Source organism: Ornithodoros turicata, chromosome 1 (genome assembly GCF_037126465.1).
Source record: "Ornithodoros turicata isolate Travis chromosome 1, ASM3712646v1, whole genome shotgun sequence".
Lineage (NCBI taxonomy): Eukaryota > Metazoa > Arthropoda > Arachnida > Ixodida > Argasidae > Ornithodoros > Ornithodoros turicata.
Window position 1 is genome coordinate 67,948,841 of NC_088201.1, and position 22,210 is coordinate 67,971,050.

General features: G+C 45.7%; 1 protein-coding gene across 2 annotated transcripts; it reads left to right on the forward strand.

Annotated features, from left to right (window-relative positions):
* The first annotated feature begins 124 nt into the window (after window positions 1-124).
* LOC135400188 (small nuclear ribonucleoprotein Sm D1) lies at window positions 125-16,791 on the forward strand. 2 transcript variants are annotated; one of them, XM_064631928.1, is made up of 4 exons: window positions 125-227; window positions 630-706; window positions 15,677-15,868; window positions 16,571-16,791. In XM_064631928.1, the coding sequence occupies exons 1-4, from the start codon at window positions 214-216 to the stop codon at window positions 16,639-16,641; spliced, it is 354 nt and encodes a 117-aa protein (XP_064487998.1). In that variant the 5' UTR covers window positions 125-213; the 3' UTR covers window positions 16,642-16,791. The 2 variants fall into 2 exon arrangements, with proteins under 2 accessions (XP_064487998.1, XP_064488007.1); XM_064631937.1 differs by lacking the exon at window positions 125-227 and adding an exon at window positions 393-534.
* The last annotated feature ends 5,419 nt before the right edge of the window (window positions 16,792-22,210 follow it).

Genomic DNA, 22,210 nt, shown 5'->3' on the forward strand with positions numbered 1-22,210 from the left:
ACATTGCTTGTACACATTAGCAGAAATACTTGAATAATTTGTTTGCTACACAGCTAATTGTTTTAGATTTTGAACATGCTGTTGAATTGTTGAATGTTTCACATCTCTGACCACTAGAGCACCGGCGCCATTTTGAAGCCGGCATAGTTGTAAACTGTCGTTGTTCTTCATATATGCTATCTTTATAATCCAGGGTTTCAATCGCATTCAATCATGAAATTAGTGCGGTAAGGTGCTTGTTATTCTTTTGAAGAACTATAATATAAACATTGTGTGTCTCAAATTGACCGATCGTTTGAACGTTTGTGCACCGATGGCCGCACAAAAGCGGATTGTTTGCCGGCTCTAAGATGTCCACTAGCTACAAAAGATGTAGGGTATCTATCAGTTACGGCTGACTTCGCCCTGACTGATGGGTATCACACAACTTTTCTAACTAGTTCGGAAAGTGAGCACTTGTTTACATTGGCATCAGGGCTGAATATACATATATGCCAACCTTCCGAATACTATTTGTCTGTTTTGTCGTTAAATGTATGTACACACAGCTTCGGTCAGCCGCATTTCACCAGGTTTTGCGACGGGAGCAACTTCATACGCGTAAGATCGGTGTAATATTTCTCTTGCAGATTTTTGATGAAGTTGAGTCATGAAACTGTGACCATCGAGTTAAAGAATGGAACGCAGGTCCATGGTACGATAACAGGTTAGTGAAATTGTTTTTCTTGCTCATTGTCGCGGTATTGAACTCCACATCACACACGTTGTACATTACAAATTGCATTGCAAATCGATGAAATATTTCAAGCACACGCACAGAAGTGCCTGTTAGGGTATGTGGCATGCATCTGTGATGCTTTCCGCTCACTGGTGAGACAACCTTATGATTGGAGAATGCAACTGGAAATGATCAACCCGTTTCTCGCTGCACCCTTCAATCATGAACAGCCAACCTGAAAAATATAGTATATGTTGAATTACTCTGACATGCTTGAAAAACACTTTACTGCATCTTTTTGTTAATATGTGCTGCCATGTTTATAGTGATCAAAACAAAGTAAGATAATGCAATCAACTCTTTAGCTTCTGTTACGTGTGTTGTGCTGCTAAGATCCTTGGACAGAGTAGTGACAAACACCTATACCAGATGTAGTACATGTTGCCATCAGCATGTTGCACCGCTTGAACCATTTAACAATAACAAAGTTTCACCGTCTGCAGCAGAGCCACCTTAGTGGCGCTTGGGAAATTTAAAGGAATTGCGTCTTTAGGCTAGGTCACTCCCATTGCAGGAAAGATTGTCATAGCTGGGTTTGCTGCGTTCTGAGCCAATACATTTGGTTCACGATGGACTCCTTTCTGACAGGAGTGTCGTATGCCAGACCCTCTCTCCTTTCATCTTTCCCAAACGCCGCTAGGATGGGTCTGCTCCAGTACTGCCTGATGAAACTGCATTATTTTGGGGCACTGTCTATTGTCTTTCAAAATGATAGTTATGTGGGAACATCTACCTGTAGTAGGCCCCTGCAGATGTAAGCCCTTGCGTCGAAGGCTCAGTAATGGTGCTAGAGTGCTTAACACGATTAAATCGTTATGAATATCTGTCTGCTACAGTAGGGGGATATCAGAATCAGTTCATCATTCCCAAGGTAGATGTGGTCAGAGGCAGACAAATGCTTTCTCTGGAGCTCCTGAAGTGCAAGGGAGGAGCTTCTGAAAAGCAAGGAAGCACCAAGAAATGGAAAAAGGAATGAAAACAAAATTGGTGGTGTGTCTGAACGGTTTGTGCTGAACCCTCATTGCAAAGAGGCCTGGCAGTGGTGCCCGTACCAAACATCCATCGAGGCAGACGTCGTATTTGGTATTCAATGGATGCTTGTAGATGTATGTTGTGGGTCACCATGCGTGGGCACTGACATCTGGTATGTCAAAGCGTTTACGTACTTCCACGTGACAAAAAAAGAAAAAAAACTGTGGCAATAGCTGCGGGCCCTCGGTACTGCGTCATATTTTGGAACCCTCGACTCATCCCACGACTTGTAAAAATGTGCTGGACCCATCCTGCACAAAGACCGCAGGCACCCTGTTCCGTGTGCAAGGAGACTAATTCAGTGACATATTGTTCCTTAGCATCCTTGACTAACCAGGTTCGATACACTTCCCACGAAAATGGAACGGCTGCCAGTTTTCCTGCATGAAGTGTGGTGTCTGCAGGACAAGTGCCAGCAGGTTGTGTACATTCCCTCGTGACCTTCGTGTGGCTTTATTACTCATCACAGGACACTGTAGGTGGCATGTGGAGGGCAAAACCTGAGGTTTGGAGCTACTAGCATCTCAAACATGGCCTTGTTCTTCCACTGGAAATGGAATTGGTCCACCAGTTTGTGTGTCAGCTGATCTTGGCAGAATTACATCCACATAGCTTCCTATGGCTCGTATCATGCACACACTTTACACAAAGCTTATGTGCTGGTTCGTGATGTATGCTCTCTACGTGTGTGTGTGTGTGTGTGTTCGTGTGCTTGTACACGCCATAAGAGGGTATGCAATATGTGGAAGAACATGGCAGCGACCCTTGTTGACTAACAGGTGTGTGCAAGATGCTTTCGCAGCTGTCTAGCACTGCATTGCTCAGCTTGGGTGTTTCGCGAGAATTGACATGGTCGCACTTTTATTTCGAATGTTTCTATTCTCATTGAAATGTTTCAACCATCAGAGGGATGTGCTATGGCTCGAAGGGTCCATGCGGATCCCATTTCTGGGATTTGTAAATCCGTGGTGGACACACCACAGCCCAGCATGTGTGAGCTTAGTTGTTTTTAAAGAGCTCATGTGTATAAGTGCCAGTGAAAATAGTAACATGAGCATTGATAACAGGAATCTTGTGGAAACAACTGCTGCATCATCTGCTAAGTAGCAGCACTGAATACGTTTGGGTATGGTATCTGCTACAGCAGCACCAGCGGCATGACCAAGTGGGCTAAGACGGCCCGCTCTGTGGTGGTAGCTAGAGTCATGTTGCGACGTGGGTTCCGAGTCTACATGATCACGAGCTGACACAGCCAGGAAAGGAAAACTATACAGGTTTATTTACAGTGACATGTTAGTATGCGAGAGAGCAATACAAAAAGGCGCTCAGCGCTTTTAAAGGTTTGAACAAAGGAGCCATCGTTGACCTTCACTGGATATGGCACCATGGTTTCCCAGAAATCCCTTGGAGCTGTGGAAGCACTTGGACTGTGTCCCTTCCTTTCCAACTTGGGGTAGGCCTTAAAAAAGCATCTGGCAGGTGCGTGTCCTTGTCTTGCCGAAGGTTCGAAGGACCTCTAACTTCTATTCCTTTCACCTTGGCTCTTTCGTAACATCACCCCGCTCCAGGTGGTCCATCAAGAGGAGGAGTGATCTTGTGTCTTGCTCCTTTGGATTGATGCAGAAGCGCACTTTATTTGCCAGGATGTCCAATCGTGGCACGAGGGAATTGGATGCTCTGTTGCCATGCTTTCAATTTGCAGAGGTGTTTGGCGTCGAATAGGCCAGATCAAGAGACCTCCCTGCTGTCTTCCTTCTTCGAAAGGCGACTCACTCATGTAGCAACTGCAGGTAGAATGAGCACACAACAAAGGTAGAACAGTGACAGAATCGACGACTCCAAACTACAATCCCAACACAGACATGTGCCGAGTTTCTCGCATCGTCCGCCAGACAAATCCTGCTACATTCCCAGCTATCCCCAATGATCAAGACATGTCCCATCAGTGCGGATCACAGCCAACCTCCCAAAGTGAGACAGTTGTCTGTCAAAGCATGCCAATGCGGGATCCTTTCAACGCAAATGCAAAAATGCAAACATTCCCCCAACTATTTACAGAATTTGGTCCACTCGGAGAGCACGTCTTCTGAACTAGAAAGAGCGACAACCATTGTCAGCTCCCTTCTTATACTTTATCTGATTATAAGCCCGTAACGCTAAGCTCCGTCGGAGCAGTTGACCATTCTTCACGGACGTGTTTTTCAGACATGTTAGCGGGCAGTGGTCAGTCTTAATTACAAATTTGGACCTGGTCAGATAGCAAGAGAGCTCTTGAACTGCCCAGATCAAGTACGCGCACTCTTTATCTGTGGCGCGGAACGCTTCTTCCCGGCCCATAAGTTTGCGGCTTATATACAAAATTGGTCTTTCACGACCACCTTCATCTAACTGACAAAGGACAGCGCCAGTGCGACGATCGCTGGCGTCACACTGCACGAAGAACGTGCGGTTGTAGTCCGGAGCCTTTAAGATAGGCTTGTGTTTGAGCGCCTCTTCTAACTCTCAGAAAGCCCTTTCCTTTGCGTCATTCCACTTGATGACATTTGGTTCAGTCTTTCTCAAAGCATCAGTTAGGGGACTAGTGATACTGGAGTAACTTCTGATATAATGCTGGTAGTACGCCGCGAGTCTAAGCTCGGTGTTGGTAATTGGTCGCAGGTACTCTGCTACAGCTGCGACCTTTGCGTCGGCTGGACAGCGATATCCCTGTCCGATCACATGCCCTAAATAAGTGACCTCAGCCTTCCCAATCTGACACTTTTCCGCATGTACCATGAGTACTGTGTCACGAAGCCTTCCCAGTACAGTTCGGAGATGCCGAATGTGATCTTCCCAGCTGTCCGAGAAAATGGCGACATCATCTAGATACAGGAGTGCGAAATCTCCCAGCGCTTTTAGCACGCTGTCCATAAGGCTTGAAAAGCAAAAGGGAGCATTCTTTAGTCCAAAGCTGAGCATTTTTCGACGAAACGTTCCCAATGGGGAAACAAAGGCGGCGTATATCTGCTTGCGCACTCCGTTAAAGGGACCTGCCAGTACCCGCGAACGAGGTAAGGTGGAGATGTACCAGCCCCCCAAACCTCTCGCAAACTCTGTAACAAAATGTGTGTTACTGCGCACGGAGCAATCCGTGGCTCTGCATTGGTCGGACGCCACAGCTGTGTGCCATTGGTTTCCAGAATTTGAAAACGGCTCTTCGCGCTTGCTCGTCTGTGTGCTGCGTACACTCTCGGCGGTTTCATTTGAAATTTGAACGGTGGACGCCAGGTCGGCGGTGTCTTTCGTTGGGAGACAAGTGCTTTCGCCATCTTATCCGTGTATTATGGTGTCTGATCGTGTTGTACTGTTTCTCGTCACAAGCATTGGTCTACGAACAGCCGATCGGATTTCAAACTGAAGTGTTGTCGTGAATTCTGGCTCTACGAACACGTTCGAGTGACCCATAAGACGCAGCAGAACTTCAGTCCCATCAGCAACTTTTTACTTTTCCTGCCACTACATGTCTGTAGGATATTCTATGGGGATGTCCCTCGTGTAAATACACGGTTATAGTACTACAAAACGCCAGAGATTAATTCAGATGGCACCCGGATTAAATTGAATGGCGCCTGGATTATTTCAGGTGGCGGCTGGACTAAAATGGGTGGGAAAACCTGTAGTATGAGTGGGGATGTAAAATTGCTTTCCCCATGCTCGATGATACCTAGATCTAGCATGCGTCTTATCTCGCCCTCCATGATCTCTTTCTGCTGCGGCGATACTCGGTCGCCCTGTCGAGGCTCGTCGCTCACTAGCTCGATGTTGTGTTCCACGAAATTCTTTTTTGCCTGGTCTGCTGGAATACGTCATCCTGGTATTCTGAAAATATTTGTTTTACATTGCTCAACTGACTTTCGGGTTCACTGTTATATCTGGTATCTGGTCACTGTTGTATATCACTGTTCACTATTTTTCGGAGGAGTTCTTCAATGGTAAATTCTGGGCTACCCACCACCGTGGGTATGTCCCGTGACATCTCCTCTGGTGCGTTCAGAGTTTGGTTTACCACTGTTTTGCTTTCCCGATACGGTTTCATTAGATTACAGTGAAACAGCTGGATGTCCTTAAGCTTGCCTTCCCACCTTACATCCAATTTGTTTTGTTTAGACGGTTTCAGAAGCATGACCCTGTCGTCTACTTCAAAGGTCCTTGCTTTTGCCGATCTGTCGTAGTATTTCTTTGATTTCTCCTGAGCAGACTTTGTTTGCTCTTACTACTTCTCTAGCTCTGTACAAATGATCGAGCAGATCTAAAATGTACTGGACTGCATTTGGGTCTTTCCCTCCCAATACTCCTTCAACATTCACAAGGGTGTTCATAGTGTACGCCCTTACAGGACTAAATCCCATGCTCACGTGTGCTGCAGAACGCAGTGTCGCGCCATACTAAATTTATACTTATACTTGTATGGTATTTTTGAGCACCTTTTTAAGAGTACAATTCCAATAACCACATATTCAGACAACTCCACTATCATGACTTACTATATAACTGTTTGCCAATATTATTGCCTAACTCTTTGTTCAACTTTCGCCTTTCCCGCCAACGACTTTCTCCTCCTTTCGTAACTGTAACGCGAAACCACCTTCCGGCGCGCACTCACTCCCCAAGTGTTTGTTTTGTATATATTTAGTTGAATAAAGTGTAGCCTCCGCAGTGGCACAGGACCATGCTCTGGACCTATATAAGCAGCGTCCTGGGCCACTGCCGGGGGGTCGTTGGTTGGATCTCTGGAAACTGTCTCGGCCTCTTGTCACTCTGCCTCTCTAGCACCGCTTCCCGCCTTGTGTGAGGACTTGTATCTTACGTCGGCTGTGGAAGTCGCGAAAGAAGTAGACTCCCCTTCCGGCTGTGGAGGCTAAGTTTTTCCCGCCTGTGTTGTGTGGAGCTTCGGCTCCCCTTCCGGCTGTGGATGCTTAGGATTTCCCGCCTGTGTCGTGTGGAGCCGGTAGGGTTCTGGGCAGACTAGTTCCCGATAGAGCATTACTAACCGCGACAGCAGTGCAAACATCGTTGCATGCAGGCATGACTCCCAGTTAGTCTTGTGCTCAAAACATAATGCTCTCAACACTCTTTTGAGGATGAATGCATTCTCTTCACGCTATTGGATTGAGGATGATGCACTGAGCTGTGGATCATATTCATGCCACATTTCTCTAGGAAGGTAGTTGTGAGGTTTCTTGTGAAAACACTGCCATTATCGCTCTGGATTTCTGCGGAGAAGCCCACCCTAGCAAATATGGAGAGGAGCGTGTCCACCACTTAGAGCTACGGCCTCTGGGAACTTCGTGGCTGGACACAGCGCTGTTAGAACGTAGCTATGTCCTTGATCTGTTGTGCGTGAAGGACCGACAATGTCAATCACCAGTCTGCTGAATGGCTCTGTGATTATTGGCACTAGACACATTGGGGCCTTTCGCTGGTCTGTCGGCCTTCCCACACGTTGGCATGTATCGCAAGATTTCACCCAGTTTTCTATGTCTTTTCAGCAACCTGGCCAGTAATACTCCGCAGTTGGCGAGCCTTAGTCTTTAGAACGCCTAAGTGCCCTGACCACGCATTGCAGTGAGGCAAATGCAGGAGATCTTCCCTGTACTTTTGCAGAACGACTACTTGGTCAAACACTCTACCGTTTTTATCCCTGTATCGCCGATAGAGCAAGTTCAATTTCTCGTTGAATGAAATGTTCTTTCTAGCAACACCCTCTTTAATGCTATCACACAGGTTACATATCGATGGCTCGCGCTTTTGCTCTGCTGACAATGCAGCTCGATCTACTTGCGCCAGTGATTGGAAACTGTTGGATACTGGCGCCAAGATCGCCCAACACTCGTCTGAATCTTGAGTGTCTTTACTAGACTGCATATCCGAGTCTTTCTGGCTAACTTTGATATCTCTGGTCGGATCTGACTTCTCAGGAGCGCTTCTGTCATCAGTTCTGTCTCTCAGCGTCATCTGTCCGGCTAGCTCACATGCCTTGGAGCGTGTCAACGCCTGCACTAGTTCTAGGGAAAAGCACCGTCCCCTATCCCGCAACAACTGATCCAATTTGTTGGAAAAGAGATAAGGATAATGCGAAGGGAGGTTCGCGGAAACTGCTGCTTCTGGTGCGAGTACTCCGAAAGGTCACTCTGGCTACACGCACAATCACCTCTTAGGTCGTCGGGGCGAATGTACAAGGGATGGATTACGTCCATCGTGGCTGCGGAGTCACGAAGTACTCTGCATTCCTTGCTGTTTACTCTAAAGGTTTTCGTGTACGGGTCAAAGAGCTTTATATTCTCCTCACTCTCACTCACGGGGGCTGGTGCAGGTGGTAGGTTGAACTTACCTTTGGTGAAAACAAACTATGGGAGGCGCTCATTTTTGTTCCGAGGAGCCTGTAAGTAGAACCAATTGTCTTAGGATACAATAAGCATCCGTCATTTTTTTTTTTTTTTTTAGAAATGGAGTGAGGCATGTGTTAATTCGTAATGCAGTTTTATTTGTCTGGTTATTAGTTACCTCTTGAATTCGATTTATCTGTCCTGGTTTTGTTAGTTTATTGTCTTATTGTATTGTATACCTTGTAGCCTTACCTAACTAGTGCTTTACTGACATTTAGATACTTTTCATGAAGGAACCTTTAACAGGGATTTTCCCACTGGTTCCTTCAGTTCTATGATATTTTGTGCATTGTTTGAATGAATGAAATAAAAAACGATTGATTGATTGATAAAAAAGACTAGAGATAGGACGAATCCAAAATCTTTCGAATTTCCGAATCCAAGAAAGGTTCTATACGAATCTCGAATCTTTCGAATCCTTTCTTTAAAAAGAGTTTTAAAAGCAAGGAAAAAACACTTCTTGTGAAAAGGGCATTGACGCAGAATATGATGTGTTTGTTTAATGAAAAACAAATTAAATCATGCTTCAGTTTCAGGAGAAAATATACCCATATAGTTCTTCTTAAACGTAATTTATTTAACATGCTGTTCAGCGACTACAAGAAATACATAAATTATCGAGTGTGTATTATTTCCATAAAACTAAGCAACAGTCAAAACCGAAACCAGATTACTTTTAAACTTGTAATGTAACAGTTCCTGCCTGAACTCTTTCAGTCCAGAGCAATGGAAACAAAGAAACAAGAAAACACCTGTCGGCCAATGATGCTTTTGGCACACTCCGGAGACGCCAATTTGAAGGAACAAACAAACGTGGTTTGGTGGATTCAAAAGATCCGATTTGCCGTTTTGGGCACTGGTATTCAGATTCGCGAATCTCGAATCCCTGCCTAGGATTCGTGGATTCACGGATTTGGTTGGCACATACCTAGAAAAGACCATCTTTCTCTCACACTGAGCCACCAGGTGACCCTGGTTTCTTAGTTATAACAAACTTTCAGCTTTCTGGCTTCAAATACCCTAATGTTCTCTCGACTTCCCTTTTCGTGGCTACCATTTCGTCCGTCAATCTCTCTGTGCTTGACGTGCTACACCCTTCTTCTTTAGCACACTCTCCTCATTTGAGAAACTCTGTATGGTTCTCCCTACTGTTTTTAGACCGAACAACTTGGTCCTCTTTAAGACTTCTCCGAGTCGCATATTCCTCTGCGTATTCAGACGCCGTTTCGATATTAGGCTCTTTTAGCGAATTGAAAATTCATCTGCATTAAATAACATATTTAGCCTCAAATTTTGAAATTCTACTTTCCTTTGTGATCCCTCTTTCACTCAGAAAGAGAACCTCCCGCCCAGTTTCTAACAATTCTTCCTTTCGCAGACACAAAATAGCCGCCTTTGGAAAGGTTGCTGATGGGCTACTTTTCTTCGACACGCTATTGGTTTTCTTGCTTTCTAGCAGGGCCTTCTAGCTGTTTGTTGGCTCAAGCAGAACTGCTATCTTATCTGCTGTGATGTATGGTGTTCATGTTACCATATTTGGCAGCATGCACTGTGTGGGTATCATTACTACGTCAATGTTCACTTGTGTCAAGGTCATCGCAAACTAAACACTATCGGCAATGCCTTTTTTACCATGTCAATAAGCACCCATGGTGCAATGCGTGCCTCATACAGCACTGGGATTCCTTGAAATGGTCCATTGTGAAGCCCATGTAGTACAACTTTAAAACATTTTTTGGGTTTGAAATAAAGGACAGTAGCTTGCAGTGATGTAAGTGCTGCGCCAAACTGCACCAATCCCGGGTTGCCGCGCCAGCCTGCGCCGTAGAAGATGTTTTTGCTGCATTTGCCCCCAAAATGCGGAGCAGGCAACTACTTCGTAGTCCACGGAGGTCATGTGCATTACAAGAATGCGAAACCCGCAGTAAACAAGGCGAACCAGTGCTTGACAGTTTAAACATGAGAGGAAGCTGTCGCAGTGACTTACTGGCAATCTCGGGACGCACATGTGCACCATTGACACTTCAGCGATTGTGCTGTTTGTTTTGTGTTATCTTTTCTGTTTTTCCCAAGGACATGTTGCCAACCTCAAGTATACACCAACTAGCTTGCATTTTGTTTGTGTTCATCGTTATCCAAGCTGAGGGGCACCAGGTGATCTCCACGCTAAGACAGCTTTTCGATTCCTAAGGGTAGCTCACTGTGTCCGTAAAGATGTCGTATAAACCTATTGTTGACGGTCACTAACTTGCTACTTTTGAGGATCGCTAGGCTCTGAGACAACAAAACACGTTGCGTATGTGGACACTCACTGCACTGACCGCTACGCACTGACTTCTCGGAAGCAGGTTAGGCTCATGGCTCCTCGAGTTGGCGCCTCTGAATTGTGTGAAAATTGCCCAAGACAGAATGAAACCGCAATTAATGTGGAAAGCGCTCATTCCACATCATAAATGAGTGATCATACACACCGGAGGCCCTCCGATGGAGGATCGCTATGCTGTGCCAAAACCTGATTCTTCCTGTGCCAGAATGCTTCACTTCCATCACTGAGCTTGTCTTTAGTAGTTCTGTAGAACGTGGTTAGTAAAGTTATGCTCTGTACTCTCACTATCAGACGGGCCACTGAAAGCACTCAAGATTCCTTTCGTTAGGAAAGTGTTGCAGATACGCATTCGGTGTTGCGGCTAGCGGTAATATCACAGCATCGTTCCTTTCGTCGAAGAATCAGAGACACGTCTGTACTCGATCTCGTGATAACCAGGAAGTGCACGAAGAGCGGGCTTCTCGCGCCTCCTGGTCCTAACTTTATTTTTCTCATAATAAACATGTGGCAAAGAAGAAAATACACAGAATAAATGTTATAAACAGAAGACATATCAACGCGCAAAATAATATTTCAACACACTCCCACTCGCGTTGAATGTCGTAAAGTCACCAACAGACAGTTAATAGTTAAAAGATCAAACCACATCCCTTTGAACACAGCAAGTTCTTCTGTTTTGGTACTGCCTTGGTGAGCCCATCTGCAATCATGTCTCCCGTCGGCAGGTACTGGATCACGAAATTTCGGTTTTCGACTTGTTCTCTGATATAGAGGTATTTTAAACCGATATGCTTTGAACGTTAATGCTTTACGGGATTTTTCATCATCTTGATTGCTGACTGGTTATCGCACATCAGCAGCATTCCTTTACCGCCGTATTTCTGGAAATTAAGTTCTTTCAAGAAAGTCTGCAACCAGGTACCTTCCTTCATGGCTTCTGTTAGCGCGACGTACTCTGCCTCGCTAGTTGAGAGCGCTACCGTTGGTTGCTTGACAGACTTCCAGCTTATTGCTCCTTGCGACATTGAAAAAACGTATGCGCTCCTTGACTTTCCTGTACTGGCTTCATTCCAACTTGCGTCAGAGAATCCAACGATTGGCTTTCCGCATGCAGTGTATGTTATTGTTGCATTTTGTGTCCCTTTTAAGTAACGCAGTACTCGTTTTGCCATCCTCCAGTGCTGTACTGTGTAATTCTTGTTATACTGGCTCAAATAATTCACGGCAAATGCGATGTCGGGCCTTGTGCCCTGTACTAAGTACATGAGGCTCCCGATCAGACATTGGTAAGGTAGCTGACCTGGCGCTCCAGTTGCCGCAGTTGCTTGTGAATCATCTTCCTTGATCTGGCTCGGCTCCATAGGTGTACTGATCGGCTTACAATCGTCCATTTTGAAGCGTCGCAATATTTCTTGAGTGTACTTCCTCTGACTAATAGTAACCTTCCGTTGTTCCTCGTCCTGATTTACTTCCAATCCAAGAATGTACCTCTGTTCTCCCAGGTCCTTCAACTCAATTTTTTTCTTGAGAGCCTTGATGGCATTCTCCTTAGCCAGTCGACTGGTGGCTACCATTAACATGTCGTCAACGTAGACCCCTAGGATAACCGTCTCGGCTCCTCTCGTGTGAATAAAAACGCACCTGTCTCTTTCTAGACGCTTGTACCCTTGTTCTTGAAGTATAGCATCCAGGGTCTTGTACCATGTCCGTCCAGATTGCTTTAACCCGTACAAAGCCTTATTCAGCCTACATACTTGATTACCGTTCTCGCAAAATCCTGGTGGTTGCTCCATGTAGACGACTTCTTCTAATACTCCATGTAGGTAAGCGGTTTTCACGTCTAGCTGACGCATCACCATGTTTTCCTCGTTTGCAATTGCGAGAAGTATGCGCAAACTGGTAAGCTTCACGACGGGCGAGAAAGTCTCGAAATAGTCAATGCCTTGTGTTTGTGAACAGCCGACGGCTACGACACGAGCCTTGAACTTCTCTATCTCGCCAGCATTCTGCTTGATTTTGTACACCCACTTGGACTTTACTACTTTCATATTTGGTGTTCTGGGAGTAAGAGTCCAAGTATTCATCTGTTTGTGGGAAGCCATCTCTTCTTCCATAGCTCCCTCCCACTGAATCCGTTGAGGCGATGATATTGCTTCGCTGTATGTTTTCGGTTCCTCGAGCTGTTCTTTTACTGCTGCGATCTCACAATAGCTCTTCTTTGTTGGATCCACCTGTAGCCGGTCTGGTGGTCTGCTAACCCTTGTGGATGTGCGCCGAAACAAAACTTGTTGTATGTCGTTCTCGTCGCTCCCACTTGTTTCGTCTCGAGATCTATCCTGAACTGAGGAGTCACTCCCTTGACGGTCGACTGAAGCGCTTTGTTCATCATCTTTGTCTGATGTCTCTCATCAGATCATTGATGTCTCTCGGTTCATTTTCGACATTATCGTTGGCTTCATTGCCTTCTCTCTGTTGAAGCCGCTGTTGATCATCTCTCGCAGTACTATTTACGTTGACGTAAACCATATCGTTGTAGTTGTCTTTGTTCCTGGGCTGTCCTAACAACATATATCCCTTTTGGTCCTCCAAAAATCGTACGTCTCTGCTGATGAAGATCCTTTTCTGTACAGGGTCGTAGAGCCTGTATCCCTTGACATTTTCGCAATATCCAACGAAAATAGCTTCTTTGCTCTTGGCGCTTAACTTGGATCTGTTGCGGTCGGGGATCCAAACCCATGTCATGCACCCAGAAACCCTAAAGTAGCGGACAGACTGTGTCCTTCCTGTGTACATTGCCTCTGGAACTCCTTCGGACAGAACAGGCTTACTGCATCTGTTACGCACGTAAGCTGCCGTGTTTACTGCCTCTGCCCAGAATTCCAGGGGCAAATTAGCGTCCTCCAAGAGAGTCCTGGCGGTTTCAACTAGCGTTCTATTCGTCCGTTCCGCCACGCCATTTTGTGCTGGTGAGTACGGGACTGTCACCTCATGCACTGTGCCTTTTTTCTTGAAGAAATCCTCTAGGTGCTGGTTCGTGAACTCTCCTCCATTATCCGTTCGTACTCTTCTTACGTGTCTGCCACTCTGAACTTCGGCCTGCTGTATATACTCTGTGAGGCTTTCAATCACTTCGCTCTTGTGCTTGAGGAAACGTACTGTTACCCGACGGCTGTAGTCATCGACTACTACAAGAAAAAAACGGCTTCCTCCAATAGACTGGACTGGGAAGGGTCCTCATAAGTCGACGTGCAATAACTCAAGGAGTTCACTTTCTGGTTTGTCAGCCGACGGCTTGAATGGATCTCTCGAATGTTTTCCCTTGATGCACTCAGGGCATTGTTCATTTACATCCCTTAACTTCTGCATTCCTCGAACCATTCCTCTATCAGACATTCGTGGCAGGTCTTGCGTATTCAGATGACCCATGCGGTGGTGCCATAACATCGTTGGATCCAGCCACGCTGTACGAGCTTGATGAATGGGCGAAGTAACTTTGGCATACAACCTGTAAATGCCTCCTTCCTTGACAGCGTCAAACTTTTCGATCGGAGTAGACCTTGCAATGATCACCGCTGAACATTACGTCCATTCCATTTTCCGTGAGTTTCGATACCGAAAGCAGGTTGTCTTCCATCCCTGGAACATAGAGGACATCTTTTGCTGTGAGTATATTCGTTACTCCTTCGGCTGTGACCTCGAATGTGACCTTTTCAACCCCTTGAGACTGGATCGTGTTGCCATCCGCTAACGTAACCGCCGTTTTTTTTCATTTTGGTCACGAAATTCACTCAGTAAAGTGCGATAGCCTGTCATGTGACTACTAGCTCTGGAGTCCACTGACCATCCGTTCCATGTTGCGCTCCTGCAACTTGACTCCTTCGCCCCAAAGGCGTATGATGTAGACGAACCTTCCTTTTGTTCATCATGAGATGATGCGTCAGCATGAGCGTCCCCCACTGAAGCCAGCCTTGCATTGTGTCTTCCCCTGGGCTGATTTCGACGAAACCCGGTGTCATTCCATTCCTTGCCTCCGGATCCACGACCCGCATTGTTTGCCGGACAACGTCGAGCCATGTGCCCCAGCATTCCACACCTGAAGCATTGCAGACTGTTCTTTCCGCCATTTCCTCTTCCAGGTGTGACCCTTGCTTTGTGAGCGGCTTCGGCCCCGTAACCGTTCTGACGGTTCTCCTCTTGTGCTAATGCATACCTCACTTTTTCCATTGTGAGATCTGCCAAAGCGCACACGTCGAAGGCCCGCGCTACGCCATGGTAGCCCCTCGGTAGTCCTCGGATAGCTATTGATGCTATCTCTGCATCCTCGATGGCTTCACCCAGAGCTCGAAGCTGTTCGCCGAGAGCTGCAACTCGTTGCATATACTGAACTGCATTCTCCTTTGCCTTCCTTTCCTTTCATCCTTCCTATCCTTTGCCTTCAAGTATACTGTGATCTTGAACCTCCAAGTGGGGTAGTTGGCTCCTTCTAACCTTTAGAACTTTTCGAAGCCTTCCGCCATTTTGAACGATTAAGAACACCTGCAGGGACGTCCATTCAAGGGGATGCTTACCGCTGCTCCACTCCAGTCTGGGCCCATAACCTTTGTTGCAGATACGCATTCGGTGTTGCGGCTAGCGGTAATATCACAGCATCGTTCCTTTCGTCGAAGAATCAGAGACACGTCTGTACTCGATCTTGTGATAATCAGGAAGTGCACGAAGAGCGGGCTTCTCGCGCCTCCTGATCCTAACTTTATTTTTCTCATGTAAACATGTGGCAAAGAAGAAAATACACCGAATAAATGTTATAAACAGAAGACATATCAATGCGCAAAATAATATTTCAACAGAAAGCATAAGCAGAGTTCAAAACTATCACTAGGTAAAGAAGGCGGCCTTCTGATGAAAATAGCGTTTTCGCTTCCTAAGGAAAGTGTTATTAGAAAATTTAGGCCTTAGCGTGTATAATTGAGGATTTCGTAAGAAAGAAGGAAGGTTAGCAGATGAAAAAAAAAGAAATTGAGAGGTGTGGCTTAACACTGTGTAAAACCGATTAACTTCATTTTGTAATTTGAGTGTCATAATTTTTTTAATTCACACAAAATGCTGTATCATTAGGTGTGGACGTTGCGATGAACACCCACTTGAAGGCCGTCAAGATGACATTGAAGAACAGGGACCCAGTTCAGTTGGATAGCCTGAGCATTCGTGGGAACAACATCCGATACTATATCCTTCCAGACAGCCTGCCCCTGGAGACACTCTTGATAGATGACACACCCAAAGCTAAGGCAAAAAAGAAGGAAGCTGGTAAGAGTGTAAAAGGAATTTATAATCTTACAGGTGAAACTCCTGGAATAGCTGCCAGTGATTGCGTCAGCAGATGTTGTGTGTGCGAAGCTTTTTCGTTTTCTAATTCCCGGTTCACCAACGCCGATTAACATTTGAACCAAGATCAACTGTCCCTTAACTTGAATTTAATGCTTAACTCTGCTTCACTAAAGGGAGTTACTGCAACTGAAACATTTGTCATGTCAACAGCTAACGTTTGTAATAAAGAATTGAGTGTGAACTTCAAGTTTTAACAACCCTTAATCTCGGTTGCTAACCAGTGTTGCTGAAACCGGGCCTAAGTATTAAAGTGTTCACATTTTCTAGTGCTCCTGGAGATTATATTCAGTTTTACTTTTTTTGTGTGTAGTGCCTTTTACAAATTTGGGAGGTCAACATTGGGGTGCGGTTTGTCCGTAATCTGGTATGACATTTGGTGGTACTGTATGATGCATTTGGATCTTATCAGGTTAAAGTAAAGTTTCTAGTCAGACAGGGATGTGCTATTTATAGTATCATGGACATCAAATCCCACTATTTGAATGCAATAGTGGATGGGCATTTGACACTAGGGGCAATATGTTACTCCAGGCCCGGGACAAATGCCCACATCACGCAATCGAAGGAAATCTCCCGAAGGGCATATCGTACATTTGTAAATTGTATTCACTTTTTTTGCAGCTCTTGGCCGTGGCAGGGGCAGAGGACGTGGCCGAGGAAGAGGACGGGCCAGGGGCCGTGGCAGACGATAGTAGCAGAGTGTCAAACATTATCCGACGCCATCTCGGGGGTGGCAAGAAGTTCACAAACATCCCACACCATACTCTTTTGTATATATGTGTACTGGTGTTCATCTCTCATACCTGTACTGTGGTAATTAAAAGCTGCTCCGAAAAATTGAATGTGTGTCACTTTTTTTCTTTAAGATTTGTTTGACAAGACTTGTACTTAATACCGCATGAATGTGGGTGTCTCAAGGCCTTACGGTTGCAGTGGCAAGGTTGCCATAAATGATTAATCGACTGAAGACATCAGACTTTAAATGCTTCAATTAAAATGAGTGTGATCATGGTATTGGAGTTACTTCGTTGGTAATTTTCTAGGAAGTTTGGTATTATCAGGGACGGGGAAGTTACTCCAACAAAAGAAGCTCTATGTTATTGTATGAGAAGTGTAAGATGTAATGAAGTTACATGGTCTTGCAATATTTAGCTTTTGATATTTGTGTAATTAGTTCTGATTGTGGTGAGTGCAACCACTTTTGTGATGTATACAGGGTGCTTTTTCTTTTTTTAATCCTTTCCAGAATTTTTACGAAAAAGCTATCAGAGCAGCATAGATGTCGTTTTTGTAGCCGAGTTATACGGCCTGGTGAACATCCTCTTGAAAGTATGAAGCTACAGGGTGTTACCCTATAAAAGTCTACCAGCGCCGGCATGCTGTGCTTTGCAAATACTCAATGCACGCGCAACATTGTGTTGTCTACATGTAAAGCTCTTAAATTTCAGCGCGATTGAGCTGCGCTGTGTGAAGTTATAACGCGATATGTGTGATTCCCGTAGTCAACACAACCAAGATGGCGGTGTTGCGAAGAGCACTTCAGATGTTGCCAACGCTGCTCCCCAGACGGCGACGAGTCGCACATCATCACGCAGCCAGCTGTGTGGAACTGCGGTTCCAACCATTGAACGCCATTCCATGTTCCATTGGCCAATCCATGGAGACCGAGAGCGCACGCAACACTGCTCATTCTACGTGCTTTAGAGTGGGAGATGATTGGAGTAGGTGCTGAACTACTGGACTGATCAAGAGCTTTCCGGCCCAGATAAGCCTCTGTCGGCGAATGTGATGCGCTCCTGAGAGGCGCTATTTTGGTTTCGGCTCGTTTGCATAGCGAAATTCACCGGTGGGTATTTTGTAGCACGTACTCGTTTCAGGATTTTTGAAAGGTAGAATAGCTTTGAATGAGGATTGTCTCTCACTCTGCTATCTCGCTTCTGCCCGAAATTCTGCAACGATCGAATTTTAGGTAATTGGTTAATTTGTAGTTAAGTACATTAGTTTTCCCAAAATATCGGCTGGTACCGAGGCTTTCAATGGGGACAGGGTATATGTTTATGGATATACATGTTTATAGGTTTTTCTACTGCTATCCGAGCTGTATTGGGCAATCTCGGAAATTTCCGGAGGGGGGGGGAGTGCAAAAAAACAATGGGGGTGTAGGGCAATCCCTGGTTCGCCTGGCCGTATATCTCGACTGCAAAAACTACATCTATGCTGCTCTCATACCTCTTTTATAAAAAATATGTAAAGGATTAAAAAAAAGGCCCTGTATGTAAAGAGGAAGAAAGACGTCAACTGTGTCTGTGTGTGAGCGAGCAAATCAAAATCAAAATTGCACCACTCTTCACCACGATGAAGCCGTGCCTTCATGTGTTCCCGTGGGCTGCCGTTTAATTGATGTCCTAATCAACTTTGTCTAGAGAGCACAAAGCAGGCATGTGCAAAATTTTCTCCTCCTTTAGATATACACTAATCGCCGCTATGATGAAGGGCATCTGAGTCTCCACAGTCGCTGACCGATTTCTCGGGTGCCATTCGGACGAGCTCGACTATTTGGACACCGTCACGGGACGGTCACAAACCCCATAGACTCTATGTACGACAGCGCCGAAATGTTAGACGCTGTACAGCCTGTTGCTCGATTTTTCGGACTCGGTTTGTTCCCAGGCAGCGACACACACTTTTCGAGACTCTGCGCTCTACCTCAGCTCATACCAAGACACCTGATAACAGATAACTCATACCAAACGAACTCATACCACACTTAACTCTTTCTTCTTCTTCTTTTTTCTGCGGGAATAGGTGTTGATTCTGGTATGGTAACCTAATTCTGACAGTAGTTCTTTTTCCTTTTTTACCATTCAAATTCAAGTCACGCCGGGGAAGGCCATATCAGGGAAACATGTCACAGAATTGCGACGGACATTTCGGTGCGCGTGTAGAAAAATAAAAGAAATGGGTCTTGCTATGCTTGACTGTGTTGAGAGTACTGGATTTGAGATATTATTTGATATGGTATTAGTTCGAAGGTCAACGGAGGGTAGAATTATCGAACGCGTTCTCAGGCAGTGTAATACGCATAGATTGAGAAGTTACCCGTCAAAAAGAACTCGTTACAAGTTACCGTGTGAAAAATGTAACTAAGTTAGTAACGAAGTTCTTCAGCCTGAAATGTAACTCGCAGTTACTGAGTTACTTAAAAAAAAAGAACGAGTTACTTCCAAGTTACTTTCGACACGAATTAGCATTACGCACGTGTAGCGCGCGTGAGCAGTTGAGTTAGACCTTGAGTTACCTGCGGAGGGATGCGACACGCTTAGATCGTCTTCGTCCAACATTGTACCGTCATCCGTCATTGGAACGTCATACCCAACAATGGACCTCTCCCTGTTTGTAAACAAATGACGTCATAGTGTTCGACAGCGCCACAAATTTGGTAGAGTTGAACTACGCTCGAAGCTAGAGGTGAACAAGATCGCGCCCGAAAGCCACGGTCTCGAGGGGATTCGATGGTCCCTGAAAGGGACGCGACCTTCGGTCCAATTTTTCGTTCAATAGGAGACAGCGAACAAGTGCCCATTCGTGAACCCAGCCCTCTCCTTCCGATTTGTTTCGGTTTCAGTGTGTCCACGAACGTCATGATGACGTTTCTCTGGTAGAGTTGTCTATTCGAACGCTTTGCATCTTACTCCCTGTGGGCGCACAATGGTTCTGCTTCATTTCAATGGCAGCGGTTCTTACTTCCTGAATCAAATACTGTCATTGATCGAATATCACGTTTTATGGCAATAAATGCCAAGAAGGAACCGGAGAGAAAGCAAGAAAATATGCGCACGTGAGTGAAAAGCGAATTAAAAGTAACTTGGAACTTAACTTAACTTACTTTGGCAAAGTTACCTGAAAAAGGAACGAGTTCCTGTGAAAGTTACCACGGCGCAAAAGTACTGAGTTAAGTTACAAGTTACCAAAAAAAGGAACTTAGTTGCAGTAACGAGTTACCTCGAACTCTGGTAATACGTAAATGACGAACATGGGCTATTTGCTGACAGTAGAGAAATTCAATTCCATATACATGGTGTCCGAAAAGTCACTATACACTTTTAATAACTTCCCAAAAATTATGCAAGAAACTGGGTTTATTCATGTTTTTACCTTCAACAAAGGAATCACTGCAGTCTTACTTGCTAGGCTTGCAGTCACGTTCCTGGAAGATAGCTGTATACCTCCACGTGGGCGCCTCCCAGGGCTCTCCGACGTTTTGCGGCATCTCTTCCCCGACCTCGCTGCAGGCCGTGCGGATTCTTTCCTCAAGCTGTGACAGGTCATGGGACTTAGTGGTGTACTCCTTGCCCACAGAAAAAAGTCACAAAGTGTGAGGTCAGGGGAGCACGGAGCCCATTCGAGGGCACCCCTTCGACCGATCCATCGGTCAGGAAACTTGATGTTCAGGAAATCCCTCACTAACCTGACAAAGTGGGGAGGGGATCTGTCTTGTTGAAAAAATACATTAGCAAGATCACTCTTCGCCTGAAGTTGTGGCACATTAAACTCCCATTGCATCTCCAGGTGATTTTCCCCTGTAACGGTGGCCGTGTTACCGGATGCAGTGCGGAAGAAAATGGTTCGGGATCCGGAAAAATCGTCCCCAGAGAAAATGTCCCCCGGAAAAAACGCCCCCGGAGAAATCGTCCCCGGTGGGAACCTAGGTTAGAACCGGATCCTAGGTTAGTTTTCAGAGGTTAGGTTAGTTTAGGCTTGTTTTTGACAGTTCACCATGCGGTTGAGGGGGCTACCCACAGCTGGGACGATTTCTCCAGGGGACATTTTCTCCGGGGGACGTTTTCTCCGGGGGACGATTTTTCCTACACCCAAATGGTTCAACCAGCTGGCACACCAAAACAAAAGCTTTGGAGAGTCTCGTTCATGCTCGAGAATTTCTGCTGGGTTTGATTTTTCCCAAATTCGACAGATGTGTCGGTCTACCCGACCAGAGGGATGAAAGATAGGCTCGTCGCTGAACCGTAAGTTATCATAATTTTGCGACTCTGCTGCAACGTCAATTTGCGAGCCATGGGCAAGAGAATGATGTGCTTACAAAAACTGCAAAGCCTAAGCTGCCAAATGCTGATGGCCTTACGTCTCTCCGAATGATACCTGAAATGAAATAGAAAGAGGGAAGTGTATAGTGACTTTTCGGACACCCTGTATGTTATTCGAAAAGGGCGTACTAGTACCAGTTAAACAAAATCGGTTAAAAGTGACAAACGGTAAATGTGAGAATTTAAGGTATAAGAATCAAAGGAAGAAGAAAGCACTTAATGCAAATTTTGCATTTGATGTCAGCAATTAATTTGATGTGGCAATTGCTGAGACACGCCTGTTTCCGCGAGATACATTAAATATTAAATAAATAACAGCCTCCACGTCGAGTGAATCGGTCCGATTCTCACGAACGCTTTCTCGGCTTGGCCGCAATTAAGGTCACCGAGGGATAAGCCTCCTATTCTTGCAAGCAGTCAGGCGTAATACCCTGAAAAACTCAGAGGTATTCCACACGACCACGAAAATGTGGGACAATTTCGATTTGATTTCTTCTCAAAATTCCCTATTTCCCATAACCATTGTAGTGTCGGTTGAACTAACCTTAAAGGAGCAGTCTAGAAACACACAACTTTGTTTATGTTTTTGGTCGGTATGGAATGTTAGGCGCCCGAAAACAGCTATCCCACAATAGACGAGTTCAGAAAATCCCAGAGTGCTTAGCGTCGCTTTGAACTGTGGGAGTTTACTAATACGAAAGAAGCGGTTGACCTCCAAACTGTTCCGACCGGTCCATTGTCCACGACGTGTCAAGGTCAGCGAAAGCGAAATGCGAACCGCGGCGAAATTGGGACGCCTGCAATAGCCCCCCCCCCCCCCCTATCTCTTGTGCGCGAAACACCCTCCTTCGCCGTCACGATAGACACGTAAAGCGCTTTCCTCCTCTCTCACGCGGTCTACGTCGTCTCGCCTCTTTCATAGGGCTGTTGGGCTGGGCCAGAGGGCGCTCCTGATTACGGCAGTCAGCGCCACTTGTGGCGATAGTGCTAAGTTTTCCAAAGTAACGTGTTCTCTCATCACGCGCATGGCATGTGCTGTGTCAGAATGGCCAAGCTGTGTTGCGCTTTTTATAATGCAAAAGAGACCGATGATTGTTTCCCCATCAAGTCGGTAGAAGGGAAACCGTCAACAGCGGCGCGTTTTTGGCGCATGGCAGAA